The sequence below is a fragment of the Erythrolamprus reginae genome, chromosome 2, assembly GCF_031021105.1.
Source record: "Erythrolamprus reginae isolate rEryReg1 chromosome 2, rEryReg1.hap1, whole genome shotgun sequence".
In the NCBI taxonomy this organism is placed as follows: Eukaryota; Metazoa; Chordata; class Lepidosauria; order Squamata; family Dipsadidae; genus Erythrolamprus; species Erythrolamprus reginae.
The window spans coordinates 40,074,522-40,102,076 of NC_091951.1; the positions used below are offsets into that span (position 1 = coordinate 40,074,522).

The window sequence follows — 27,555 nt, forward strand, 5'->3', positions numbered from 1 at the left end:
TAAAAATTATTTATTGGATTTGTATGCCGCCCCTCTCCGTGGACTTGGGGCGGCTCACAACATGTCAACAATAAAACAGTGTACAAAATACAATTGGATCCAATTAATATAAACAGTTAGTCTAAAACATTATAAAAGTTAAATATCAAAAATCATTCACTCAAATAGAAACCAAGTGGCCAGAGGCTGGGATCTCATGATCCCAAGCCTGGCAACATAAATAAGTTTTCAAGTTCTTCTGAAAGGCAAAGAGGGATGGGGCAGTAGGAATCTCCGGGGGGAGCTGATTCCAGAGGGTCGGGGCCCCCACAGAGAAGGCTCTTCCCCTAGGCCCTGCCAAGCGACATTGCCTGGTTGATGGGATCTGGAGAAGGCCGACTCTGTGGGACCTAACCGGACGCTGGGATTCGTGCGGCAGAAGGTGGTCCCCTAGGTAATCTGGTCCAATGCCGTGTAGAGCTTTATAGGTCGTAACCAACACTTTGAATTGTGTTCAGAAACCAATGGGCAGCCAATGCAGTTCGCGGAGTGGTGGAGAGACATGGACATATCTTGGAAGGCCCAAGACTGCTCGCGCAGCTGCATTCCCATGTTGCTGGGCTGATGGAGTTTGAAATTAGTACAGTGCCCAGTATCGTTTATCTAAGGCAGGGGTTGTGTGATGTTTCTCACTTTAGACCAGGATCTCCAAATCTGGCAACTTTAAGACTTGCGGACTTCAACTCCCAGAATTCCCAGCGTGGCTAGCTGAGGAATTCTGGCAGCTGAACTCCACAGGTCTTTGGACTCAAAAGGTTTGGGAGAAGCCTGCTTTAGACTTTTGAGATTCAAGAGACCAGTGACTTTCTGGAACACAGAGTTGGCCTTCTCCGGGTCCTGTCGACTAAACAATGTCGTTTGGTGGGACCCAGGAGAAGAACCTTCTATGTGGCGGCCCCGACCCTCTGGAACCAAGTCCCCCCAGATATCAGAGTTGCCCCCACCCTCCTTGCCTTTCGTAAGCTTCTTAAAACCCACCTCTGTCGTCAGGCATGGGGGAATTGAGATATTCCCTTCCCCTTAGGCTTATAAAATTTATGCATGGTATGTCTGTATGTATGATTGGTTTCTTAAATTGGGGTTTTTTACATTACTTTTAATATTAGATTTATTCATATTGCCCTTTTACTGTTGTTAGCCGCCCCGAGTCTACGGAGAGGGGCGGCATACAAATCTAATTAATTAATTAAATAAATAAATAAATAATAAATAAATAAATAAATTTGTGAACCGATCTTTGTTTAAATGTGACAGAAAGCTCAGATTTTCTGATTGTTTGTCCGATTTCTTGACTGCCCATTTGATGACAGCCCATAAACAAATAAAAAACCCACTGCGTGTGGAAGAAAAGAATATTATTCATCTTTATTACCAGGATTTGGAATGCAAGGATTCAAAGATTCAAAAGTTTTTCTTTCTGTGAAAAGTTCTTAGCCTTCCATAAAAATCATGCCATTAGACTTAACGATACACCCTGTTTATCTGGATTATATCTTCTTTCCCTTCCCTCCTCCTCCTCTGCTTGTCCCTCACAGAGGTCATTGCGGACGAGACGCCGGCTGTCCAAGCTGTGCTCAAGGCTGACACCAAGCGGCTGAAGCTGTTAGAGGAAGAGAAACATCTGCAGGCGCAGCTGGAGAAAGGGGACGACGCAGCAGCAGAGCGCTTGGAAAAGGTATTCAGGACCCAGGATGGGCTTTTTGCACTTACCCATGATTCATTGTCAGGTAGTCCTCAACTCACAATTAATTCACTTAACATTTGTCTGAAGTGACCGGGGACACTTTGAAGATCTAAAAAAGAAAATAAAAAGTTCTAACAGCTCAGCATCCGGCCCACACAGGGCCGCCGATAGACGGGTATTACTGAGACTGCTGTCCCGGGCCCGGGCAAATTGGAAAATTGGGGGGGCCCGGGGCCCGCAGCCCCCGTCCCCCCCCCCCGTTTGCCAGCTCTCGCTTTGGTATTTCTCCGGCGGAAGCAAGGCGGTTGAGTTGCTCCGAGGTTCCGCTTCCAAGCAACCGTTTGCCGCCCCCCCCCCCGCAAGCCCCCTGCCCGAAGCTGCAAGCGCGAGATCCTGGGGCGAGGGGGAGGCGGCAGTCCTGCACACACACCGCGGCTGCCTAATTCAGTGCCGGATTCGTTTCACCCGCCGCCCCCCCCCCCTGCCCGGCTCTCCACTCCCGCGCACGTGGCGGGCGCTCCCGGGTGGCGAACTCGGCGGATCCAGCTGCGCGGGACGGAGCGGACTCGGGGCGCAGGTAGGGCGCGGGGGACAGGCGGCGGCGGGGAGGGGGAGCAGCCAGGGTCCGGGTCGCGCCCTCCGCTCTCCCGGCGCTGCCGTGCCTGGAAGGGAGGAGCGGGGAGCCCCGAGGAGGAGGAGGAGAGGAAGGGGGGGCAGTGCAGGGGGGCTCCGGTGGCACGAAGGAGCCGCTCGATGGGGGAGGGCCGGACGGGGGAGGCCGGAAAACCGGGCGCTTCCCAGCAGCGCTCCCCCGCGGGTTAGGGGGTGGTGCCTGAATCCTCTGGCAGGCGGAGGAAGAAGTCGGCCGGCAGGCTCGGACGCCCTTTGGGAACTCTCTCGGGTGCTCGATGGCGCTGAGCAGAACGAGGAGCACGTAGCTGGGGGTGGTGGGCAGGGGGCAGGCATTCTCACAGTGTGGGCCGCCGGCCGGCGAAGGCGATTTTGAATGTCGGGTGTGCGGGCTGACGCGCGCTCTCTCCATCTCCCTGCCAGCCCGCCCGAACATTCAAAGTAAGAGCGAAGTTTTTTCACTTGCGCCAGCCTCCGGAGAACGAGAGAGAGTGAGAGCGACGACAGAACAAGATAGAGAGAAAGTGAGAGAGAGAGAGAGAAATAGGGGGAGAGAAAGAGATAGCAAGAGAAACAGAACGAGAGAGAGAGTGTGTGAGAGAGAAAGCAAGAGAGAGAGAAAGAAAACAAGACAGGGAAAGTGAGAGAAAGAGAGAAAGAGGGGGAGAGATAGAGAAAGAGAGAGAAAGAAAACAGAGAGATGAGAGAGGAAGGAAGAGTGAGAGAGAGGAAGAAAGCAAGATAGATAGAGAAAGTAAGAGATGAGAGAGGAAGGAAGAGAGTGAGAGAGAGGAAGAAAGCAAGATAGAGAAAGAGAGAGAGAGAGAAGGAAAGAAAGAAAGAGATGAGAGAGGAAGGAAGAGAGTGAGAGAAAGAGAAAGAAAGCAAGAGAGAGAAAGAGAAGGAAAGAAAGAGATGAGAGAGGAAGGAAGAGAGTGAGAGAAAGAGAAAGAAAGAAAGAGATGAGAGAGGGAGGAAGAGAGTAAGAGAGAGGAAGAAAGCAAGATAGAGAAAGAAAGAAAGAAAGAGATGAGAGAGTAAGGAAGAGAGTGAGAGAAAGAGAAAGAAAGCAAGAGAGAGAAAGAGAAAGAAAGAAAGAGATGAGAGAGGAAGAAAGAGAGAGAGAGAAGAGTGGAAGGAAGAGAGAGAAAAATGATAGAAAAAAGGGGAGGAAAAAAAGAGAAATGAGAAAATGATTGAGGCAGAGAATGACAGAAAAGAGAGAGAAACAGAGAGAGAAGTGATTCTTGATTCAAAGCATATGGTAAAAGCACTTAAATAATAACAGAGAAAAAAACCCAGCCCTCACCTGTTTTTATTAATAGTTTTGCTGGTTGTTTTAGTTTTAATAGTAATGGATTTTGGTTTTTTTAAATTATTATTGACAAAATTGAATGGGTCCAAAGACGGGCTACAAGAATGGTGGAAGGTCTTAAGCATAAAACGTATCAGGAAAGACTTCATGAACTCAATCTATATAATCTGGAGGACAGAAGGAAAAGGGGGGACATGATCGAAAAATTGAAATATGTTAAAGGGTTAAATAGGGTTCAGGAGGGAAGTGTTTTTAATAGGAAAGTGAACACAAGAACAAGGGGAGACAATCTGAAGTTAGTTGGGGGAAAGATCAAAAGCAACCTGGGAAAACATTATTTCACTGAAAGAGTAGTAGATCCTTGGAACAAACTTCCAGCAGACGTGGTTGGTAAATCCACAGTAACTGAATTTAAACATGCCTGGGATAAACATATATCCATCCTAAGATAAAATACAGGAAATAGTATAAGGGCAGACTAGATGGACCATGAGGTCTTTTTCTGCCATCAGTCTTCTATGTTTCTATTAATTTCTTTTAATAAAAAAGAAGGTATTTATTTATTTATTTATTATTTATTTATTTATTTATTTCTATGCCGCCCAGTCCCAAGTTTTTCCTTATTTCCAGATTGCATTTCTTCTTGGTGAGGTCCCGCCCATTGCTTCTTGTACTACCTTCAGGTGGCATGGAGAATAAATAGATGCCATCTACTCTGTGGCAGCCCTTTAAGGATTGGGAAACTACTATTATATTCCCCCTCAGTTTTCTATTTATTGAGCTAAACATACCCATTCTCTTAGCTCTTGGTCATAGGATTTCGCCTCTAGGCCAGGGGTGTCAAACTCAATTTCATTGAGGGCCACATCAGGGCTGTGTGTGACCTCAGAGGGCCGGGGGAGGGCTTGCCTAGGGTGTGTGGCCATGGTGGCATGGCACGGGATTTGGGGGGCAGTAGTTTTAAAATGGCTGGGTGGGCCCCGGACACTTAGGCTGTATGGGGCCCCAAAATTCCTGATGGCAGCCCTGGGCCCACATGTAACATGTTTTTGCTGATAATGAAAAGGAAGGGAGACTACTATAGATCTATTTCGGGCTTATTTGCCTTCATCAGGTAGCCACAACCTTATTGGGATTCGGAGCGGCCTGGTCCTCTGTCTTGTAAGGCAGTGGCCTTGGCCTCTAGGCTACAGGCTCATCTCCTGTATCAGCTTATAGCAGAGAAGGGTTATGTGTGATTTTTTGCCAAATCAATTTGACCAAAAAAAAATCACACATACAGTATATTACTATTACTATTACTATATATTAGATTTGTATGCTGCTCCTCTCCGTAGACTCAGGGCGGCTCACAACAATAACAAAGACAATGTAAGAACAAATCTAATAATTTAAAAAACACTAAAAACCCCATAATTAAAAGCAAGCATACACACAAACATACCATGTATAAACTGTAAAGGCCCGGGGGAGATGTCTCAGTTCCCCCATGCCTGACGGCAGAGATGGGTCTTAAGAACTTTAGGAAAGGCAAGGAGCTGGTTCCAGAGGGTCGGGGCCGCCACAGAGAAGGCTCTTCTCCTGGGTCCCGCCAAACGACATTGTTTAGTCGACGGGACCCGGAGAAGGCCAACTCTGTGGGACCTAACTGGTCGCTGGGATTCGTGCGGCAGAAGGCGGTCCCGGAGATATTCTGGTCCGATGTCATGAAGGGCTTTGAATTGTGACCGGAAATTGATCGGCAACCAATGCAGACTGCGGAGTGTTGGTGTACTATACAGTACTATATATACTATCTATCTATCTATCTATCTATCTCTATCTATCCATCCTATATATACTATAGTATAGTATATACTATATATTATATATACTATATATATTATATATCTCAGCCCCGAGAGGCAAAAAGGAAAGCCATATGCTTCTTCCCATATTTGGATATATTAGGGTGATTCGACAGAAAAACTATTGTTTGTTTGTTTGTTTGTTTGTTTGTTTTATTTGCTGGAAACCACAATTTTCAGTTTCTTGCCACCCCCCAAAAAACCAAACCCAAAAAAGATTCACCATCACTGTTCTAAGGTTTTTAGGGAATTGAACAGAAGGTGCTAATAGAATTGAAGAACCTGTCTCCACCCTATCCTAACCCTGACCTTAACTCTAGCATCCGGAGCGGCCTGATGTCCTAACATGTCCTTCTTGTTCTTCACTGCCAGGTCTATGAGGAACTGCGGGCTACGGGAGCAGCAGCAGCGGAGGCCAAAGCTCGGAGAATCCTTGCTGGGTTGGGCTTCAACCCTGAGATGCAGAATCGGCAAACCAAGAAATTCTCAGGAGGTTGGCGCATGAGGGTCTCCTTGGCCAGGTACCTGTTGGAAGCCGAATTATCTGCCAGAGGGATGGAAAATAATGTAGAAACTAACTACTCCAAAGCAGTCCTCCTGTTTCACCGCTTTCCTTAGGTTAAGTCCATCCTAATCTGGTTCCCTCCAGGTGGTCAGGCTGTCTGGAGATGGTGAAGATTGTCGCGGGGAGGAAGGAAAATTAATGATCCGTTAGGACCTTAACCTTTAACCCCGTGGAGGTCGATGAATAGAAGCATCAATCCTTTTTTAAACAAGATACAGTGATACCTCATCTTACAAACGCCTCGTCATACAAACTTTTCGAGATACAAACCCGGGGTTTAAGATTTTTTGCCTCTTCTTACAAACTATTTTCACCTTACAAACCCACCCCCGCTGCTGGGATGCCCTGCCTCCGGACTTCCGTTGCCAGCGAAGCACCCATTTTTGCGCTGCTGGGATTCCCCTGAGGCTCCCCTCCATGGGAAACCCCACCTCTGGATTTCCGTGTTTTTGTGATGCTGCAGGGGAATCACAGCAGGGAAATCCCAGCAAAACAGGTGCTTCGCTGGCAACGGAAGTCTGGAGGTGGGGTTTCGAAGACTTTGGTGTTTTTGTGATGCTGCAATTTCACTAATGCTGGGAACCCCCACTTCCGGACCTCCGTTGCCAGGGAAGCGCTCATTTTTGCGCTGCTGGGATTCTCCTGCAGCATCCCAAAAACACAGAAGTCCGGAGGTGGGGTTTCCCATGGAGGGGAGCCTCAGGGGAATCCCAGCAGTGCAAAAACGGGTGCTTCGGCTGGCAAAAGGGGTGAGTTTGGGGCTTGCACGCATTAATCGCTTTTCCATTGATTCCTATGGGAAACATTGTTTCACCTTACGAACTTTTCACCTTAAGAACCTCGTCCCGGAACCAATTAAGTTTGTAAGACAAGGTATCACTGTATATTTATTTTAAAAAAAACAGAAATAAACAAATAAAAGATTGTCTCGAGGGACAACATAATATATACGTCTTACATGATGGAGGTTAGGAAGAGAAGAAGGAGGAAGGAGGAGGAAGTGAAGTAAGATTGGCAGGATATTGCATCATAAGAGGAGGATCTAATAAGGCACACATAGTTAACTCTTTCATTACTAAATGTCTCTGAGGTGCTGTCAATATACAGCGGGACAAAGACTGCATTTTAACACATCTGGGGAGGATCTTCTGCTAGATCAGAGGTCGGCAACCTTAAAAACTCAAAAGAGGCGTTTGGACCCATTTCCCAGAGAAAACAAAACACCGGGAGCCACAAAACCTGGGTGGGCGTGGCCAACGTAATGTCACTCCTACCTAGTCACATGACACACCCACAGAACTACGCCTTATCCAGATTCTGTGGCTCTGTTTTCTATGAGAAAAGGTGGTCTACACCTCTTTTTTTTTTAAATTGGATTTATATGCCGCCCCTCTCCGAAAACTTAGGGCGGCTAACAACAATCATGAAAATATACAATAAAATCCAATACTAAAAGCAAATTAAAACCCCTTAATATATAAAAACCAAACATACATACAAACATACCATGTATACAGTTGTAACGGCCTAGGGGGAGAAAAAAGTCTTAATTCCCCCATGCCTGGCGGCAGAGGTGGGTTTTAAGTAGCTTACGAAAGGCAAGGAGGGTGGGGGCAATTCTAATCTCTGGGGGGAGTTGGTTCCAGAGGGCCGGGGCCGCCACAGAGAAGGCTCTTCTCCTGGGTCCCACCAAGTGGCATTGTTTGGTTGATGGGACCCGGAGAAGACCCACTCTGTGGGACCTAACTGGCCGCTGGGATTCGTGCAGCAGAAGGCGGTCCCTGAGGTAATCTGGTCCGGTGCCATGAAGGGCTTTATAGGTCATAACCAACACTTTGAATTGTGACCGGAAACTGATCGGCAACCAATGCAGACTGCGGAGTGTTGGTGTGACATGGGCATATTTAGGGAAGCCCATGATTGCTCTCGCAGCTGCATTCTGCACGGTCTGAAGTTTCCGAACACTCTTCAAATGTAGCCCCATGTAGAGAGCATTACAGTAGTCGAGCCTTGAGGTGATGAGGGCATGAGTGACTGGGAGCAGTGACCCCCAGTCCAAATAGGGTCGCAACTGATGCACCAGGCGAACCTGGGCAAATGCCCCCCTCGCCACAGCTGAAATATGTTTCTCTAATGTGAGCTGTGGATCGAGGAGGACGCCCAAGTTGCGAACCTTCTCTGAGGGGGCCAGTGATTCTCCCCCTAGGGTAATGGACGGGAGGTAAGACCCACAGCCACTCCGTCTTGTCTGGGTTGACCTTAAGTTTGTTGACACTCATCCAGGCCCCAACAGCCTCCAGGCACCGGCACATCACATCCACTGCTTCGTTGACTGGAGATGGGGTGGAGATGTAAAGCTGGGTATCATCGGCATATTGATGATACCTCACCCCATGCCCTTGGATGATCTCACCCAGCGGTTTCATGTAGATGTTAAGTGCTATTGCTATTGCTTTCCATCTTGCCTCTAATACTTTTCTTCTCCCCCACCCCTGCCTCTCCTTAAATGGATTTATTTTTTTGCTGGTTGCTGGACTGAAGATTCTGCAGCATTTCTTCTATGTTGCTTCTGCTCAGTGAGGCCTCAAAACCTTTGTGCTCTGTTCCTTCGCTCCTGCTTCTGCCTCCTTCCTCAAGTTTCCATTTCAAGTACTCCTCAAATTACAACAAATTGCTTACTGACCATTCAAAGTTATGACAGACTCGTAAAATGGGACTTCTGACCTGATCATTTCCGTTTGGAAATGATTTAGCTTTACTGGATTTAGCTTTACTAGATAAATGGTCAAAGCAATGGAAACTGCAGTTTAATGTTTCCAAATGTAAAATAATGCACTTGAGGAAAAGGAATCCTCAATCTGAGTATTGCATTGGCAGTTCTGTGTTAGCAAAAACTTCAGAAGAGAAGGATTTAGGGGTAGTGATTTCTGACAGTCTCAAAATGGGTGAGCAGTGTGGTTGGGTGGTAGGGAAAGCAAGTAGGATGCTTGGCTGCAAAGCTAGAGGTATAACAAGCAGGAAGAGGGAGATTGTGATCCCGCTATATAGAGCGCTGGTGAGACCACATTTGGAATACTGTGTTCAGTTCTGGAGACCTCACCTACAAAAAGATATTGACAAAATTGAACAGGTCCAAAGACAGGCTACAAGAATGGTGGAAGGTCTTAAGCATAAAACGTATCAGGAAAGACTTAATGAACTCAACCTGTATAGTCTGGAGGACAGAAGGAAAAGGGGGGACATGATCGAAACATTTAAATATGTCAAAGGGTTAAATAAGGTTCAGGAGGGAAGTGTTTTTAATAGGAAAGTGAACACAAGAACAAGGGGACACAATCTGAGGTTAGTTCAGAAGCAACATGAGAAAATATTATTTTACTGAAAGAGTAGTAGATGCTTGGAACAAACTTCCAGCAGAAGTGGTTGGTAAATCCACAGTGACTGAATTTAAACATGCCTGGGATAAACACATATCCATCCTAAGATAAAATACAAGAAATAGTATAAGGGCAGACCAGATGGACCATGAGGTCTTTTTCTGCCGTCAATCTTCTATGTTTCTATGTTTTTTTCAGAGCCCTGTTCATGGAGCCCACGTTGCTGATGCTTGATGAACCTACCAATCACTTGGACCTCAATGCTGTCATCTGGCTTAATAAGTAAGTCATCAGCTAAGCATACCAAGGAAGAGAAAGGCAGTTGCTCCAGCTTATAAGACTCTTTCAAGTAATGAGATATTATTACGGAGCAAATAAATATCTTGGCCAAAATCCCAGGAGAACATTGTAAGGATGTACAGTAGTAGCCAAAATTGTGGAAAACTTTTGGGGAACGTGTACTGTATTTTTGAGGTTTGATGACTAATAACACCATTTTTGGGGGGGAGTAGTACACAGGTGGGTTTCAGCAGGTTCTGACCAGTTCTGGAGCGGAAGTCCAGCCAGTTTCAGACAGTAGCTGAGGGTTCTAATGAATTAAGGTCACAGAGCTGAGGTAAATTAATTTAATTTACCCTTAGCCCTTTTTAAGGCCACACTGTACCATGGAAAAAAGCAGCTCATGAAGAGATATGGCTTGAATATGCAATCTCTCCACCCTACGAGGTGTCAAAAAAGAGGAAAAAATTGCTAGGCACAAGACACTGTGAGAGAGGTTTTGTTTAAATGACATACCAGCAATCAATGATCTTTACAGTACAGTGGTGCCTCTACCTAAGAACGCCTCTACTTACCAAATTTTCTAGATAAGAACCGGGTGTTCGAGATTTTTTTGCCTCTTCTCAAGAACCATTTTCCACTTACAAACCCGAGCCTCCGTGGGGCCTCTCTAGGAATCTTCTGGGAGGAAACAGGGCCAGAAAAGGCAGGGAGAAGCCTCCATGGGGCCTCTCTAGGAATCTCCCGGGAGGAAACAGGGCCGGAAAAGGCGGGGAGAAGCTTCCGTGGAGCCTCTCTAGGAGTCTCCTGGGAGGAAACAGGGCCGGAAAAGGCGGGGAGAAGCCTCCATGGGGCCTCTCTAGGAGTCTCCTGGGAGGAAACAGGGCCGGAAAAGGCGGGGAGAAGCCTCCATGGGGCCTCTCTAGGAGTCTCCTGGGAGGAAACAGGGCCGGAAAAGGCGGGGAGAAGCCTCCATGGGGCCTCTCTAGGAATCTCCGCCCTCCCTGTGCTTTCCCCAATCGCACACATTATTTGCTTTTACATTGATTCCTGTGGGGAAAATTGCTTCTTCTTATAAACTTTTCTACTTAAGAACCTGGTCACGGAATGAATTAAGTTCGTAAGTAGAGGTACCATTGTACAAGTGTTCAGTTAGTGACCATTCCATTTAACAACCAAGTGTGGTTGCTGAAAATGAAGAGACTGAAGAAGTTGTTGTAGCAGTTGTTATTTTAATTCCCTTCTGTTCTTTCAGCTATCTTCAGACATGGAAGAAAACACTGCTCATTGTTTCCCACGACCAGGGATTCTTGGATGATGTGTGTACAGATATCATCCATTTGGACATGCAGAAACTTTTCTACTACCGCGGAAACTACAGTGAGTGGTGATAAGGAAAGGGGCTTTGTGAGATAGATAACCACATAAATCTAAATAAAACAAAAAGCTAAAGAAAGTGACAAATACAAGAACAATAGAACCTAGCTGGAAAACACATATAGTAGTACCTCTAGATACGAGTTTAATTCGTTCCAGATTCGAGCTCGTATGTCGATCAATTCGCATCTCGAACGAATGCCTTTAGACTTAACCAGATAACCAGAAGCAAGGATTCTTGCGCCACCTAGTGGAAGTTCGGCTCGTATCCAGAATTTGAGTTCGGGTGTCGAACAGAAATTTCCCTCGCGTCGTGGCTCGTAACTTGGAATACTCGCATGTGGAGCAGCTTGTATCTAGAGGTACTATTGTACTCTTGTTTTCCCCAAAATAAGACCCTGTCTTATTTTTTTTTTAACCCTAAAATAAACACTTGGCCTTATTGCTATGCATTCAAAAGCTGGATTAGGCTTATTATCAGGGGGTGTCTTATTTTGCAGCAAACAGGGTAAAATATATAATTATTGGATTCATAATGTGAAAAATCTGTATTTCAAGCCACAGAGCTGGAATATTTGTTTTTTTAAATAAATTTTAAAGAAATGTTTTTAAAATCCAACATGCACACTTTGTGATTTCAAATATAGATTTTTAGATTCTGAAGTCAAGAATTATTTAACTTAAAATGGCCCATCTACTTTAAATTAAATGCCAAATGCTTTTAATTATTGGGTGTTTTTTGTTGAAGGAAAAAATGCCCAGGTTTGCAAGCATGCTGTATGTACTTCAAGTATTACTAACTTAAAGAAAGTAAGGTTCTACATTTAGGCAAGAAAAACAAAATGCACAGGTACAGTATACAGTGGTACCTCGGTTCTCAAACGCCTTGGTTTTCGTACATTTTGGATACTGAACAAAATTTTCTGCAAAAATTTGCTTCGGTATCCAAACAGAAATTCGGATACTGAACAGAAAATTTTGTTTACTATCCGAAATGTGCAACCAGAGCAGCTTTGCAAAGCAGCTGCCACAAGATCTGAGGGGACGGGGTGAGAGGGAATGGGAGTCGGGATCCGACACGCCCCTCCTGGCCGCCCTCTTAACAGCCTCCCAGTCTCTACTGTCTAACTACTCCAAGTTGCAGGAAGGGTAGGGCTGGCTGCAATACCGGCAGCTTTGGGGGGCTCCTTTCCTCAACGGTTCAGTTTGTTACCTCCAGGCAGCTGCACCAACTTTTTATTTCCCGGTGGCGGCTGTTCCGGCGGCTTCCCTTCATCACGTGACGTTCCTGACGCTGCTGCTGCTCTTCGAAGGGAAGCCGCCGCCATCACCGCCGCCAGGAAAGAAAAAGTTGGTGCAGCTGCGTGGAGGTAATGAACTGAACCGCTGAGGAAAGGAGCCCCCCGAAGCTGCCGCTATTGCAGCCAGCCCTACCCTTCCGGCAGCTTGGAGCAGTTAAACCGTAGAGACTGGGAGGCTGTTAAGAGGGCGGCCAGGAGGGGCGTGTCGGATCCCAACTCCCATTCCCTCTCACCCCGTCCCCTCAGATCTTTATCCTATAGGAAATAGAGGAAATAGATTTAATTGGTTCCCAGCAAGTCAATGGGCTGGGAACCAATTAAATCCATTTCCATTATTTCCTATGGGATAAATTAATTGGGTTCTCGACCACACTTCTGGAACGAATTGTGGTCGAGAACTGAGGTACCACTATATGTGGTACCTTGCTCAATAGTAGTAACTGAGAGAGGGATCTTGGACTCCTAGTGGACAACCATTGAAATATGAGCCAGCTGTGTGCAGCAGCTGCCAAAAAAGCCAACACAGTTCTAGGCTGCATAAACGGAGGGATAGAATCAGGATACTGTGAAGTGTTAATACCACTTTATAATACCCTGACCTGGAATACTACATCCAGTTTTGGTCGCCACAATCTAAAAAAAATGTGGAAACTCTAGAAAGAGTGCAGAGAAGAGCAACAAAGATGACTAGGAGACTGGAGGATAAAACATAACAACGGTTGCAGGAACTGGGTTTAATGAAAAGAAGGACCAGGGGAGACATGATCGAAGTGTTCCAATATCTCAGGGGCTGCCACAAAGGAGTCAACCTATTCTCCAATGCACCTGAAGGCAGGAAAAAAACTAATGGGTGGAAACTAATCAAGGAGAGAAGTAACTTAATTTATTCGCCGCCTTCTCCTGACGGAATCAGGACGGCGAACAACAATAAAACAATATACAATAGTAAAAAAAAAACACCAATATTAAAAGACATTAATTCATCTATCATTTATTACTTCTGGCTGGAGCAGAATACAATTGCTCAATGGCACTAGGTCTGCCAGCAAAGCCATGTTTTTAAGGCCTTTCGGAAGGCCAGGAGGTTGGGAATCCCTCTGCTAGAGAGAACTTCCCTGAAGATGGGCTCCAGCACGAGTCCAAAAGCTTAGAAGACTAAACCTCTTGTCCCACTGACTGACCCATATGGCAGTGTTTCCCAACTTTGGCAACTTGAAGATATTTGGACTTCAACTCCCAATTCGCTTCAATTCAACTTCAATTCGCTGGCTGGGGAATTCTGGGAGTTGAAGTCCAAATATCTTCAAGTTGCCAAGGTTGGGAAACACTGCCATATTGGATCCTGCAAACTTATATTCGCCTTCATTTGTGAGAAATCCACCCCTTCCTTTGTTCAGTTGATACCAAGCTGTGCAGCAAGGTGGGTATGTAGAAACAGGCCTATCTCAGGATTGTATTTTGTCACGTTCCCTGGCAGTGACTTTCAAGAAGATGTATCAGCAGAAACAGAAGGAGCTGCTCAAACAATACGAGAAGCAAGAGAAGAAGCTCAAAGACCTGAAGGCTGGGGGAAAGTCGACAAAGCAAGCAGTAAGTGTCTAGCTGTGCCAAGAAATATTGCGCAATTACTGTTTTCTCTGGGCTTCCTTTTATTTATTTATTTATTTATTGGATTTGTATGCCGCCCCTCTCCGCAGACTCGGGGCGGCTAACAACAGCAATAAAACAGCATATAATAATAATCCAATACTAAAACAGTTAAAAACCCTTATTATAAAACCAAACATACATACCATACATAAAATTGTGAAGGCCTAGGGGGAAAGAGTATCTCAATTCCCCCATGCCTGGCGGCAGAGGTGGGTTTTAAGCAGCTTACGAAAGGCAAGGAGGGTGGGGGCAATTCTAATCTCTGGGGGAGGTTGGTTCCAGAGGGCCGGGGCCGCCACAGAGAAGGCTCTTCCCCTGGGTCCTGCCAAGCGACATTGTTTAGTTGACTGGACCCGGAGAAGACCCACTCTGTGGGACCTAACAGGTCGCTGGGATTCGTGCAGCAGAAGGCAATCCCTGAGATAATCTGGTCCGGTGCCATGAAGGGCTTTATAGGTCATAAGTAACACTTTGAATTGTGACTGGAAACTGATTGGCAACCAATGCAGACTGCGGAGTGTTGGTGTAACATGGGCATATTTGGGGAAGCCCATGACTGCTCTCGCAGCTGCATTCTGCACGATCTGAAGTTTCCGAACACTTTTCAAAGGTAGCCCCATGTAGAGAGCGTTACAGTAGTTGAGCCTCGAGGTGATGAGGGCATGAGTGACTGTGAGCAGTGAGTCCCGGTCCAGATAGGGCCGCAACTGGTGCACCAGGCGAACCTGGGCAAACGTCCCCCTCACCACAGCTGAAAGATGTTTCTCTAATGTGAGCTGTGGATCGAGGAGGACGCCCAAGTTGCGGACCCTCTCTGAGGGGGTCAATGATTCTCCCCCCAGGGTAATGGACGGACAGATGGGATTGTCCTTGGGAGGCAAGACCCACAGCCACTCCGTCTTGTCTGGGTTGAGTTTGAATTTTGAGTTTGAGTTTTCCTTGCTGAAGTGACTTTTTTGAGGAAGCAGGGCAATTATGCTGGAGCCCCTTCTGACTTTACTAATAGAATACAGCCTTCAGATCAGAATTAAAAACATGCCAGTTGTTAAGCAAATTGTCACACAGCCAACTTGATTTTACATTTATTTTTGCATTGATCATTAAGCAAATCACCATGATTTTTCTCCTTGAGCAGAGGGTTGGACTAGAAGACCTTCAAGGTCCCTTCCAACTCTGTTTTTCTGTTCACTTCATTGTCCTTGGGCCATATCAAAGTGCAGAGTTCCAGACACAAATTATTATTTTAAAATCTGATTCTTTAAAAAAAAAAATGGAATTGGATAAAATACAGTTTAAAATGAAATTGGAATAAAATACAGTTTAAAATGAAATTGGAATAAAAAACAATAATAGGTAGCTAAAATATGATAAAATTATATTTCGGTATCACCCCTACAATCTTTAACCCAATCAATCCCACATATACCAATCTCAGCTGAACCATTTTGCTTAAGTCCTGTGTTGGGTTAAATGTTATTTTAATATTCTGGATGCACATAAGGTAAGTTGTTTGAATATGTGGATCCTAATGGGTCCTTCGTTTGGTATACAGTGTTCCCTCGATTTTCGTGGGGGATGCGTTCCGAGACCGCCCGCAAAAGTCGAATTTCCGCGAAGTAGAGATGCGGAAGTAAATACACTATTTTTTGCTATGATCAGTATCCCAAGCCTTCCCTTAACACTTTAGACCCCTAAATTACAATTTCCCATTCCCTTAGCAACCATTTTAGATTATTACTCACCATGTTTATTTATTAAAGTTTATTTTAAAAAATGTTTTTTAAAGGCAGACGAAAGTTTGGCAATGACAAATGACATCATCGGGCGGGAAAAACCGTGCTATATGGGGAAAAACCGTGAAGTATTTTTTAATTAATATTTTTGAAAAACCGTGGTATAGACGTTCTGCGAAGTTCGAACCCGTGAAAATCGAGGAAACACTGTATACTGTATATAGACCAAGGTATCTGTCTCTCACCCTCTTTATAAGGGCAACAATCAAATAAGATGGGCTTTCCTGTTAATGGTTACAACTTTGAAGTTTCTTTTCTTCTACATTTTCTGATTGTTAAGCAAATCCATGGTTGTTTGCTACACAAGCCCACTGTCTGCATGGGAATTTTGCCAGAAACTGGAAATAAATGCCGATGTTCATTTTTAAAATTCATAAATTGTGGTCATGTGGCTGGAAGAATTCAAATGATGAGAAAACAAAGGCTGGTTGAGGAATGGGATCACCAAAATGTGATTACACGACTGCAGAAGGGCACCTGATCAGAAATTCTGGATTATAAATCCAGGGGTAAAATCCAGCAGGTTCTGACAGGTTCTGGAGAAGCAGTAGTGGAAATTTTGAGTAGTTAAGAAAACCGTCAAATACCACCTCTGGCTGCCCCCATGGTGGGGTGAGAATAGGGATTTTGCAATATCCTTCCCACAGGAGTGGGGTGGGAATGGAGATTTTGAAGTCTCCTTCCCCCCAAAGTGGGGTGAGAATGGAGATTTTGAAGTATCCTTCCCCCAAAAGTGGGGTGGGAATGGAGATTTTGAAGTATCCTTCCCCCAAAAGTGGGATGGGAATGGAGATTTTGAAGTATCCTTCCCCCAAAAGTGGGGTGGGAATGGAGATTTTGAAGTATCCTTCCCCCAAAAGTGGGGTGGGAATGGAGATTTTGAAGTATCCTTCCCCCAAAAGTGGGGTGGGAATGGAGATTTTGAAGTATCCTTCCCCCAAAAGTGGGATGGGAATGGAGATTTTGAAGTATTCTTCCCCCAGGAGTTATTTGGGAATGGAGATTTTGAAGTATTCTTCCCCCAAAAGTGGGGTGGGAATGGAGATTTTGAAGTATCCTTCCCCCAAAAGTGGGGAGGGAATGGAGATTTTGAAGTATCCTTCCCCCAAGAGTGGAGAGGGAATGGAGATTTTGAAGTATCCTTCCCCTTCCATGCCCACAGAATCAGTAGTTTAAAAAAATGGATTTCACCACTGCATAAAAACCTTTGGGGGGGAGGAGTGTCATAACTTCAGAGGGTTGGTAAGCAGCCAATCACAAGTCAAGGACTAATCTGTAGGCCATTCAGGTTTCTGCCTGTTGGAGATGGGCAAATCTGAGCTGATCCATGAAAAGAGCTAATCCCCACTCTGTCAGAAATCCTGAGTCCTGTCTCTGTTTGGCGCCATCAGAATCTTTGCCATAGTTTTTAGCGCTAAAGAAAAAAATGTTATTCTTTTTGAAAAACATGTTTCTGTCACTGCCTCTGTCTCCTCCCCATCCGTGCCCCAAAGAAGTAACCTGTCTTGCTTGATCCAGGAAAAGCAGACCAAGGAGGCCCTGACACGGAAACAGCAAAAATGTCGCAAGAAGAACCCGGATGAGGAATCCAACGAGGCCCCCGAGCTCCTGAAACGGCCCAAGGAATACACCGTGAAATTCACCTTTCCTGACCCACCGCCTCTTGCCCCTCCCATTCTTGGCCTCCATGGTAGGGATTCTCCTTTTGCAGGACAAATTGTAAGGGAAGGGGGGGGGTGCAGGGGTAGGGTTGTATAAAAGAGTGTATAAGATTGTATAGCCGCCCCGAGTTCCCGGAGAGGGGCGGCATCCAATAAATAAATAAATAAATAATAAATAAAAAGTCTGTGGAGAAGAACGGCCTAGAAATTGAATTAATTAATTTATTTATTTAAAAAGTGCATAAAATAGTGTTTACTATAGAAATAGCACAGTCAACACAATAATAATATTACAAGCCTGTCTTTGTCTTACATCTCAGACATATGTTACAGCTTACAAATACATCAAACTATCATCGAACAGACAGAGCTTACTACATCAGTCACAGTGAATCAGCAGAAAGAACAGAGAGAGAGAGACAGAATCATGCTTTCTGGCTCCCTCTTATGGCAATTTGCAGCACTACATCGAAAAGCTATAGTGCTTCAATACAAACAAACATTCCTTGTTAGCTTTTTTATATATTTCAAACCCAACTGTTTTGTACATAGTAGAATAGAATAGAATAAAATAGAATTTTATTGGCCAAGTATGATTGGACACACAAGGAATTTGTCTTGGTGCATATGCTCTCAGCATACATAAAATAAAATATACATTTGTCAAGAATCATGTGGTACAACACTTAATGATTGTCATAGGGGTCAAATAAGCAATGAAGAAGCAATATTAATAAAAATCTTAGGATATAAGCAACAAGTTACAGTCATACAGTCAACATGGGAGGAAATGGGTGAAAGGAATGATGAGAAAAACTAGTAGAATAGAAGTGCAGATTTAGTAGGAAGTCTGACAGTGTTGAGGGAATTATTTGTTTAGTAGAGTGATGGCGTTCGGGGAAAAAACTGTTCTTGCGTCTAGTTGTCTTGGTGTGCAGTGCTCTGTAGCGATGTTTTGAGGGTAGGAGTTGAAACAGTTTGTGTCCAGTATTAGTATTAACAGTATTAACCCAGGAGTGAGCGGGAGGGCTTTTTTCAAAGCAGCCGACAAACCATCAAACACATTAAAAAATGCCGAAAATTCCCCCCCAAAAAAGATGGCAGCACGCACAGCCGGGCACAGACCAAACCGGATCCGTGACGCCATCTTCATGTTACCAGCAGGTCACTGACAGTTTGGGCAATCTGATCCGAACCAGGAGGAACCCAGCCCTGTTCGGTTCAAAGTAAATCACAATCCTTTGCTTGGAGATTCTCAGTTCAGAACAAACATGGGACAAGGAAGGTTAAGCTATTAAAAAAAAATCCCAACAACCTCATTTCAATTTCTAATTGTTCAATCGAAGCTCTGCTATTTTTAACCAGCTGGGCTAAGAACTGTTTTTTGTTTTTCCAGACTGGCTGTTACTTGCTGTTGGTTCCATCTAAATTTTACTTTTGTGTTCTCGAGAAAATGTTTTTTCCTCCTTCTGATCCTTATCTCTTGGCTCCTCTTTTAGCTGTGGACTTCACTTACGAAGGACAGAAGCCCCTTTTCAAAAACTTGGACTTTGGAATTGACATGGAATCACGAAGTAAGTGATGTGGGGGGAGGAGAAGAAGGTAAGGTTTTTCACACTGGTAAGATATCGGATACGGATATCATTTGTCTTTCTTGGTGTCTGAAATCCTCACCAGGAGTTTTCTCCTTTTGAAAAATTCAAAGCGGCTGCAGCTGGGAAAAGTCACCTTTTGATTTAGTCCTCAACTTAGCTACCAAAAGCAAGCCCAAAATATCCATTGCTAAACAAAACAGTTGTTAAGCATAGAAACATAGAAGACGGACGGCAGAAAAAGACCTCATGATCCATCTAGTCTGCCCTTATACTATTTTTTGTATTTTATCTTAGGATGGATATATGTTTATCCCAGGCATGTTTAAATTCAGTGACTGTGGATTTACCAACCACGTCTGCTGGAAGTTTGTTCCAAGCATCTACTACTCTTTCAGTGAAATAATATTTTCCAATTGTTCTGGTAGGAGCCTCCTGAAAATTCAAGGATACAAATTTCAGACACACACACACCTTTGAAAATTCAAAACAATGTTCTTTATCACAAAATTCAAAATAAACTGAGCACTGTTTTTGGATTGCAAAGAGCACTCGTCCCAAAACAACCGGGTAGTCTGTACAATTTCCCTTAAGCAGTCTTTAAGTACTTAGCTAGCAGCCGTGAAGAAACTTCACACCCCTTCTTCTTCCACGAAGTGAAACACTCACACACTTTGCTCTGCATTAGTTTCAAAGACGTGAAAAATCAACAAACAAAGTCAAGGCACGATTCCTGAAGAACTGCGATCAGATACTCTTCCACAATGGCCAAACCCACACACTGCTATTTATAGCAGCAGCCCTAATTACTGGAGCCCCACCCAAACACAGGTGGCCTCTCTTATCTCCGGTAATATGTCCTTACTTGGTCTCTTCTACGCATAATTCTGCGCTTGCGTGGGTCCAAGACGTCTTCATCCAAATCAATGGAAGATAATGGAGATTGACTGCCTGGGCTGTGTGCCAAGCCCCCCTCTTCCAAGTCACTCCCACCTTCTTCTTCATCCGAGGAAACCAAACTCTGAACTGACTGTGTCAGCAATAAAACAGGCCTATGACATGTTGAAGTTTCCCCTGCATCCACCTCCACATTCCCTGGGGCAGGAGCTGGGCCAGAACCAACCACAACACTCATGTTGCTTTTGATCTTTCCCCCAACTAACTTCAGATTGTGTCCCCTTGTTCTTGTATTCTCTTTCCTATTAAAAACACTTCCCTCCTGGACCTTATTTAACCCTTAATTAAAGCAAGTTTGTCTTATTTGATGATCCTTCCTCGCACAATTGTACAGTGAATCACTGCAGTGATTTAAGTTAGTAACCCAGTTGTTTAGTGAATCTGGCTCCCCCTTTGAATTTGCTTGGGGGATCAGTTGACCCTGGGACATTTCAACCATCATAAATATTGGACAGTGGTCAAGCATCTGAATTTTGATCATATGACCACTGGGGGTGTTTCAAAAGTAATAAGTTTTTTTTTTAAATATATTTTTATTGATTTTTATAAAATAGTTACATAAAACAAACATATAACAGTGCACAGTGCATGTGCCCATCACCTAACAACACAACACCCCCCTTCACCCCCACCACCCATACTAGAGGATTCAAGAATTTGAATTTGTTTATCTATAATTCCTTGGCTCTATCTTGCATTGAATATTACTAAAAGAGTGATTGCAGTTTATTTTTCACATTTACATCACAGATTCTACTCAACATATAATCTTTCACCTTATTCCATCGTACCATCAGCTTCTCCAATTTGTTCTCATCAAAATTATTTAATCTTATTTCCATAATTTCGAAATGTATATGGTCCACCATGTACCAGTACCAATTTTGTAATGTCCATTTTGTGGAATCTTTCCAACCCAATACCACCACCGCTTGAGCACTTTCCAATGCTGCAGATTTTATTTCCTTGAATTCTCCTAGTTTTCTTTGTTTAATTAAAATCGCTATTTCTTTTGTAATTGTCCAGTTGATATTTAACATTTTGTTAATTTCATTTTGTACTTCATTCCAGAATTTCTGAATTTCTGCACACTCCCAAAACATATGCATAAAGATTCCCTTTTTTTGGCACCCATGCCAACAATTACCCTTCTCTTTCCCCTGGAAGTGTGCAAGTTGTGCTGGTGTATAGTACCATTTATGTAAAATTTTCCTTCTCATCTCTTTAACTCTCGTATTTTTGATCTTATGTATATTGTCTACTATTTCTTTCATTTCACTTTCATCTATTTGTAAATCATTTTGCCAACATCTTGTCAAACTTTTTGTTACTTCCTCTTCCACCTGCAGTAACATTCTATATATATTACCAGCTTGTGCTTTACTCTCATTAAAGATCAAAAGCAACATGAGAAAATATTATTTTACTGAAAGAGTAGTAGATCCTTGGAACAAATGTCCAGCAGACGTGGTAGTTAAATCCACAGTAACTGAATTTAAACATGCCTGGGATAAACATATATCCATCCTAAGATAAAATACAGAAAATAGTATAAGGGCAGACTAGATGGACCATGAGATCTTTTTCTGCCATCAGACCTCTATGTTTCTACGTTTCTATTCATAAAAATCTTAGGATACAAGCAACAAGTCACAGTCATACAGTCCTAAGTGGGAGGAAAAGGATGATAGGAATGATGAGAAAAACTAGTAGAAATAGAAGTGCAGATTTAGTAAAAAGTCTGACAGTGTTAAGGGAAATATTTGTTTAGTAGAGTGATGGCTTTCGGGGGGAAATGTTCTTGTGTCTAGTTGTCTTGGTGTGCAGTGCTCTGTAGGAGTAGGAGAGAGTGTTGGAAAAGGGAGGTTAGAGGGGAGGAGTGGGGAAAGGGAAGGAGATGAAGAGGAGGAAGAAAAAAATGGAAAAGGAAAGAAGAAGGGAGAGGAGGGGAGAAGAGAAGAGAAAAAAAGAGGGGGAGGATTGTTATGGAATAAGGGAAGGATATGGAATGGTAAAAGATCAATGCCTAACATCGATTTTATGTGTCAACATTGGAAAGGATAAGATCAATGTTTATTAATGGTGAAGAGGTTACATATTTGTGTATTTATATGAGAAACAAAAACTAAACTTTTTTTTAAGTGAAAAATGGCCATAACTCACTTTTTTTCCAGTGCTGCTGTAATTTCGAATGGCCGCTAAACAAATGATCATAATTCCAGCACTACCTGTATTGAAAGATGGGAGAGGGTGCGGAAATATCAGATCCTTTAAAACTTTGTCTGCCTGGCAACCTCTTGTTACTCATTGTAATTCCTTCTTTTCCTTTTCCCCTGCCTCTCAGTCTGTATCGTCGGCCCCAATGGGGTGGGGAAAAGTACACTCCTATTGCTGTTAACCGGGAAGCTTACACCGGTAAGTTCCATCTCTTCAAACTTTGCCTTCTCTACATGTGGATAGTCCTCTTGAGATTTTCTTCTCTCTGTTTTGGGCCCTTTTTGACCAAGCCCTAGATAAACACAAGTGACCATTGGGGAAAGAATTTAGGACGAGTCCTTGAAAAAATGACTTCCCTTTTTTTATTATTATTATTATTATTATTATTATTATTATTATTATTATTATTATTATTATTATTATTATTATAGAAACATAGAAGTCTGACGGCAGAAAAAGACCTCATGATCCACCTAGTCTGCCCTTATACTATTTTCTGTATTTTATCTTAGGATGGATATATGTTTATCCCAGGCATGTTTAAATTCAGTTACTGTGGATTTACCTACCACGTCTGCTGGAAGTTTGTTCCAAGCATCTACTACTCTTTCAGTAAAATAATATTTTCTCATGTTGCTTTTGATCTTTCCCCCAACTTCAGATTGTGTCCCCTTGTTCTTGTGTTCACTTTCCTATTAAAAACACTTCCCTCCTGAACCTTATTTAACCCTTTGACATATTTAAATGTTTCCATCATGTCCCCCCTTTTCCTTCTGTCCTCCAGACTATACAGATTGAGTTCATTAAGTCTTTCCTGATACGTTTTATGCTTAAGACCTTCCACCATTCTTGCAGCCCGTCTTTGGACCCGTTCAATTTTGTCAATATCTTTTTGTAGGTGAGGTCTCCAGAACTGAACACAGTATTCCAAATGGGGTCTCACCAGCGCTCTATACAGCGGGATCACAATCTCCCTCTTCCTGCTTGTTATACCTCTAGCTATGCAGCCAAGCATCCTACTTGCTTTCCCTACTGCCTGACTGCACTGTTCACCCATTTTGAGACTGTCAGAAATCACTACCCCTAAATCCTTTTCTTCTGAAGTATTTGCTAACACAGAACTGCCAATACAATACTCAGATTGAGGATTCCTTTTCCCCAAGTGCATTATTTTACATTTGGAAACATTAAACTGCTGTTTCCATTGCTTTGACCATTTATCTACTAAGGCTAAATCATTTACCATATTACAGACGCCTCCAGGAATATCAACCCTATTGCACACTTTAGAGTTGTTGTTGTTGTTGTTATTATTATTGTTGTTGTTGTTGTTGTTGTTATTATTATTATTATTATTATTATTATTATGTCAGTACAACACAGCAAACAAGATCAATATGCTGGATTTTGTATTTCATCACCAGTCGGGCGCTTCCCAAGCACCTAGGACTGTGTGATGTAGCAGCGAATTACGTTTGCCGATCCCAATAAAGCGGCCTTTTACAATTGACAGATGGAGATTTTGTCAATTCCGATGGTTTTCAAATGTCCGCTGAGATCCTTTGGCACTGCGCCCAGCGTGCCAAGTACCACTGGGACCACTTTCACTGGCTTATGCCAGAGTCGTTGCAGCTCGATTTTTAGATCTTCGTATTTCACTAATTTCTCTAGCTGCTTCTCCTCAATTCTGCTGTCTCCTGGGATTTCAATGTCGATGATCCATACTTTCTTTTTCTCCACGATCACAATGTCTGGTGTATTATGCTTCAGGATTCGTTCAGTCTGAAGTCGGAAGTCCCACAGTAGTTTTGCTTACTCATTTTCGACCACTTTTTCGGGCATATGATCCCACCAGTTCTTTGCCACTGGTAAATGGTAGTTCCAGCACAGGTTCCAGTGGATCATCTGTGCCACAGCATCATGTTTATGCTATTATTATTATTATTATTATTATTATTATTATTATTATTATTATTAATTAGATTTGTATGCCGCCCCTCTCCGTAGACTCGGGGCGGCTCACAACAGTGATAAAAACAATACATGGTAACAAATCTAATAATTAAAATCTAAAATAACAGTTTTACATTAAAAAGTCTAAAAAGAAAAAAAAAACCAATAGATAAAATACATACACACAGTCATATCATGCACAAAATTACATAGGCAAGGGGGGGATGGCTCAGTTCCCCCAAGCCTGACGACAGAGGTGGGTTTTAAGGAGTTTACGAAAGGCAAGGAGGGTGGGGGCAATCCTAATCTCCGGGGGGAGTTGATTCCAAAGGGTCGGAGCCGCCACAGAGAAGGCTCTTCCCCTGGGTCCCACCAGATGACATTGTTTAGTCAATGGGACCCGGAGAAGACCAACTCTGTGGGACCTAACCGGCCGCTGGGATTCGTGCGGCAGAAGGCTGTCTCGCAGATATCCTGGTCCGGCGCCATGAAGGGCTTTTTAGGGATTTGATGGGAATTGCAAGGGCAGAGATCCAAAGCAGTGCTAACTCCCTGTTTTCTTTTTCTTGTCATCTTTCCAGACCAGAGGAGAAATGAGGAAAAACCACAGGCTAGTAAGTATCGGGTGAGATTTCATTTGGGATGTGGTGGGAAGGCAGTGTTGCGTCTTTACACCTATATTTATCTTATCTATTTGGTGTAATTTTCTATTCTCTGTCTTACGTTTTTTTAATTTCTTTAGAGACTTAATTTTATTTTATTTTTTATGGATTTAATTTTATTTTGATTCCATCCTTTTCATTTTAAATTTTTAATATAAAGAAATTAGTAATTAGGTTGGTAATTGGATTAATTAGGCAATATTTGGTGATATTATTGGGTTTATTTTTTTCCCCTTTGACAACACTACTGTAAGAATTTTTCAAAAGTTTTTTTAAGGGTATTTTATTAATAGACGTTAACTACTTGTAAAGGGTATTGATTATATATGAAAATTGATGTGGAAGCGATTAGGAGAGATTTGAAACATTTCAGCCTATCCAATGTGAGATACTAGAATTCGGAACAGCTTAAATGGGGTCTTAGCTAATACAGTAATACCTCGTCTTACGAACCTAATTGGTTCCCGGGGGAGGTTCGTAAGACGAAAAGTTCGTAAGATGAAACATTGTTTCCCATAGGAAACAATGTAAAATCAATTAATCCGTGCAACGAAAAAAAACAATGCAAAAAACCGACGACGCCCGGCTGTCACCTTTTGAAACAGCCGGGGGGCTTCTCAGCGTCCTCCTGAACCCAAACGCCAAACCCGAACTTCCGGGTTCGGTGTTCGGGAGGCCGCCGAGAAGCCCCCCGGCTGTTTTAAAAGGTGACAGCCAGGTGGCAGGGCTTCTCGGCGGCCTCCCGAACCCGAACTTTTGCCGAACTTCCGGGTTCGGGGTTCCGGAGGCCGCCGAGAAGCCCCGCCGCCCAGCTGTCACCTTTTAAAACAGCCGGGGGGCTTCTCGGCGGCCTCCCGAATGCCGAACCCGGAAGTTTCTATAGCATTAAAAAATTGGGCAGCTATTTTTATTCAGATGTCAAAAGTGAAGGTGGTAGCATTGTATTCTATAACTTCCTGAAATTGATTTATTGTAAAACAATTTGATGTTGTTGTTATAATTTTCATTGTACTGCGATTGGAGAGAGAAAAAATAAAAAAGTTCTTTGCCGGAAGGCAGTGTAAAATTTGAGGGAGGATTATTGATGGACTCCTATGGGTATGGTCAGGTTTGCAGAACCAGTAGAAAAAGATTTCAAGTTCTAGTCCAGGAAATTAGGAGGGGTTGCAGACAATTCAATTCAATTTATTAGATTTGTATGCCGCCCCTCTCCGAAGACTCGGGGCGGCTCACAACAATAATAAAAACAATATTCCAGCGAAAACAAATCTAATATTAAAAAGCACATAAAACCCTATCATATTTTTAAAAAGCAAACAACATATACATACCTAAACATAAATATAAAAAAGCCTGGGGGAATGGTGTCTCAACTCCCCCATGCCTGGCAGTATAGATGGGTCTTGAGTAATTTACGAGAGACAAGGAGGGTGGGGGCAGTTCTAATCTCCGGGGGGAGTTGATTCCAGAGGGCCGGGGCTGCCACAGAGAAGGCTCTTCCCCTGGGGCCCGCCAAACGACATTGTTTGGTCGACGGGACCTGGAGAAGGCCAACTCTGTGGGACCTTATCGGTCGCTGGGATTCGTACGGTAGCAGGCGGTTCCGGAGGTACTCTGGTCCAATGCCATGCAGGGCTTTAAAGGTCATAACCAACACTTTGAATTGTGACCGGAAACTGATCGGCAGCCAATGCAAGCGACGGAGTGTTGCAGAAACGTGGGCGAATCTAGGAAGCCCCACAACCCTAACCTTGACCAAAATGAACGGGTTGAAAGAGAGATGGAGAAGATTTCAGAAGCGGAAACACAGAACACACCCTGCAATGCCAGCTATGTCAGATGTGAATGATGTGAGTTAATCTTTCGGGGCAGTTTGAGTGAGGTTTCACCCAATTTTCCTCTCTCTTTTTTCTCCCCTCCTCCTGGTAGAAAGTTGGCTTCTTTAACCAGCAATATGCCGATCAGCTGAACATGCAGGAAACCGCCACTGAATATCTTCAACGCAATTTCAACCTGCCTTATCAAGATGCCCGGAAATGTTTGGGGAGGTTTGGTCTTGAGAGTCATGCCCACACCATCCAGATTTGCAAGCTGTCTGGTAAGGGACACATTTCTTGGGAGAAGAGGGGGTGGGTGGGATGTTGGGTCAAGAAGCTCCACAAGGAAGGATGGGGAGCTGCTAGCATAGCTTTCTCTACCTTGGCATGTCCCAAATGTGTTGGATAATAAACGTTGTAGCTAAGCACCCCAATGTTAAGGAGTGTGCAGAGTTATCTCTCAGTAATCAAGATACACAGACACAGAGGAAACATGGAGGTCTATCAGATATCCAGTTGATAACCCAGAGATATGAGTAATAACTCAGTAATACTTGTAAGACTTGTAGATCTGAAGGTCAGCGGTTCAAATCTCATCACCGACTCAAGGTTGACTCAGCCTTCCATCCTTCCGAGGTGGGTAAAATGAGGACCCAGATTGTGGGGGTAATGGGCTGGCTCTGTTACAAAGGTGCTATTGCTAACATGTTGTAAGCCGCCCTGAGTCTAAGGAGAAGGGCGGCATAAAAATTGAATGAATGAATGAATACAATCCAGATACATTAAGTGTATAAAACATTATTTAGTTTAGCTCTCTACATGGGGCTACCTTTGAAAAG

The 27,555-nt window shown here is 43.6% G+C and overlaps 1 protein-coding gene across 1 annotated transcript in view; it reads left to right on the forward strand.

Moving 5' to 3' along the window:
• The window catches only part of ABCF1 (ATP binding cassette subfamily F member 1), a 58,823-nt gene that overhangs the window by 25,568 nt on the left and 5,700 nt on the right, over nt 1-27,555 (forward strand). The window contains exons 12-21 of the mRNA XM_070736697.1: nt 1,575-1,714; nt 5,888-6,036; nt 9,656-9,739; nt 10,992-11,116; nt 13,892-14,004; nt 17,376-17,547; nt 19,018-19,092; nt 22,412-22,482; nt 24,819-24,851; nt 26,829-26,997. Coding sequence (XP_070592798.1) covers nt 1,575-1,714; nt 5,888-6,036; nt 9,656-9,739; nt 10,992-11,116; nt 13,892-14,004; nt 17,376-17,547; nt 19,018-19,092; nt 22,412-22,482; nt 24,819-24,851; nt 26,829-26,997 — 1,131 coding nt within the window. The remainder of the gene's footprint in view (nt 1-1,574; nt 1,715-5,887; nt 6,037-9,655; nt 9,740-10,991; nt 11,117-13,891; nt 14,005-17,375; nt 17,548-19,017; nt 19,093-22,411; nt 22,483-24,818; nt 24,852-26,828; nt 26,998-27,555) is intronic.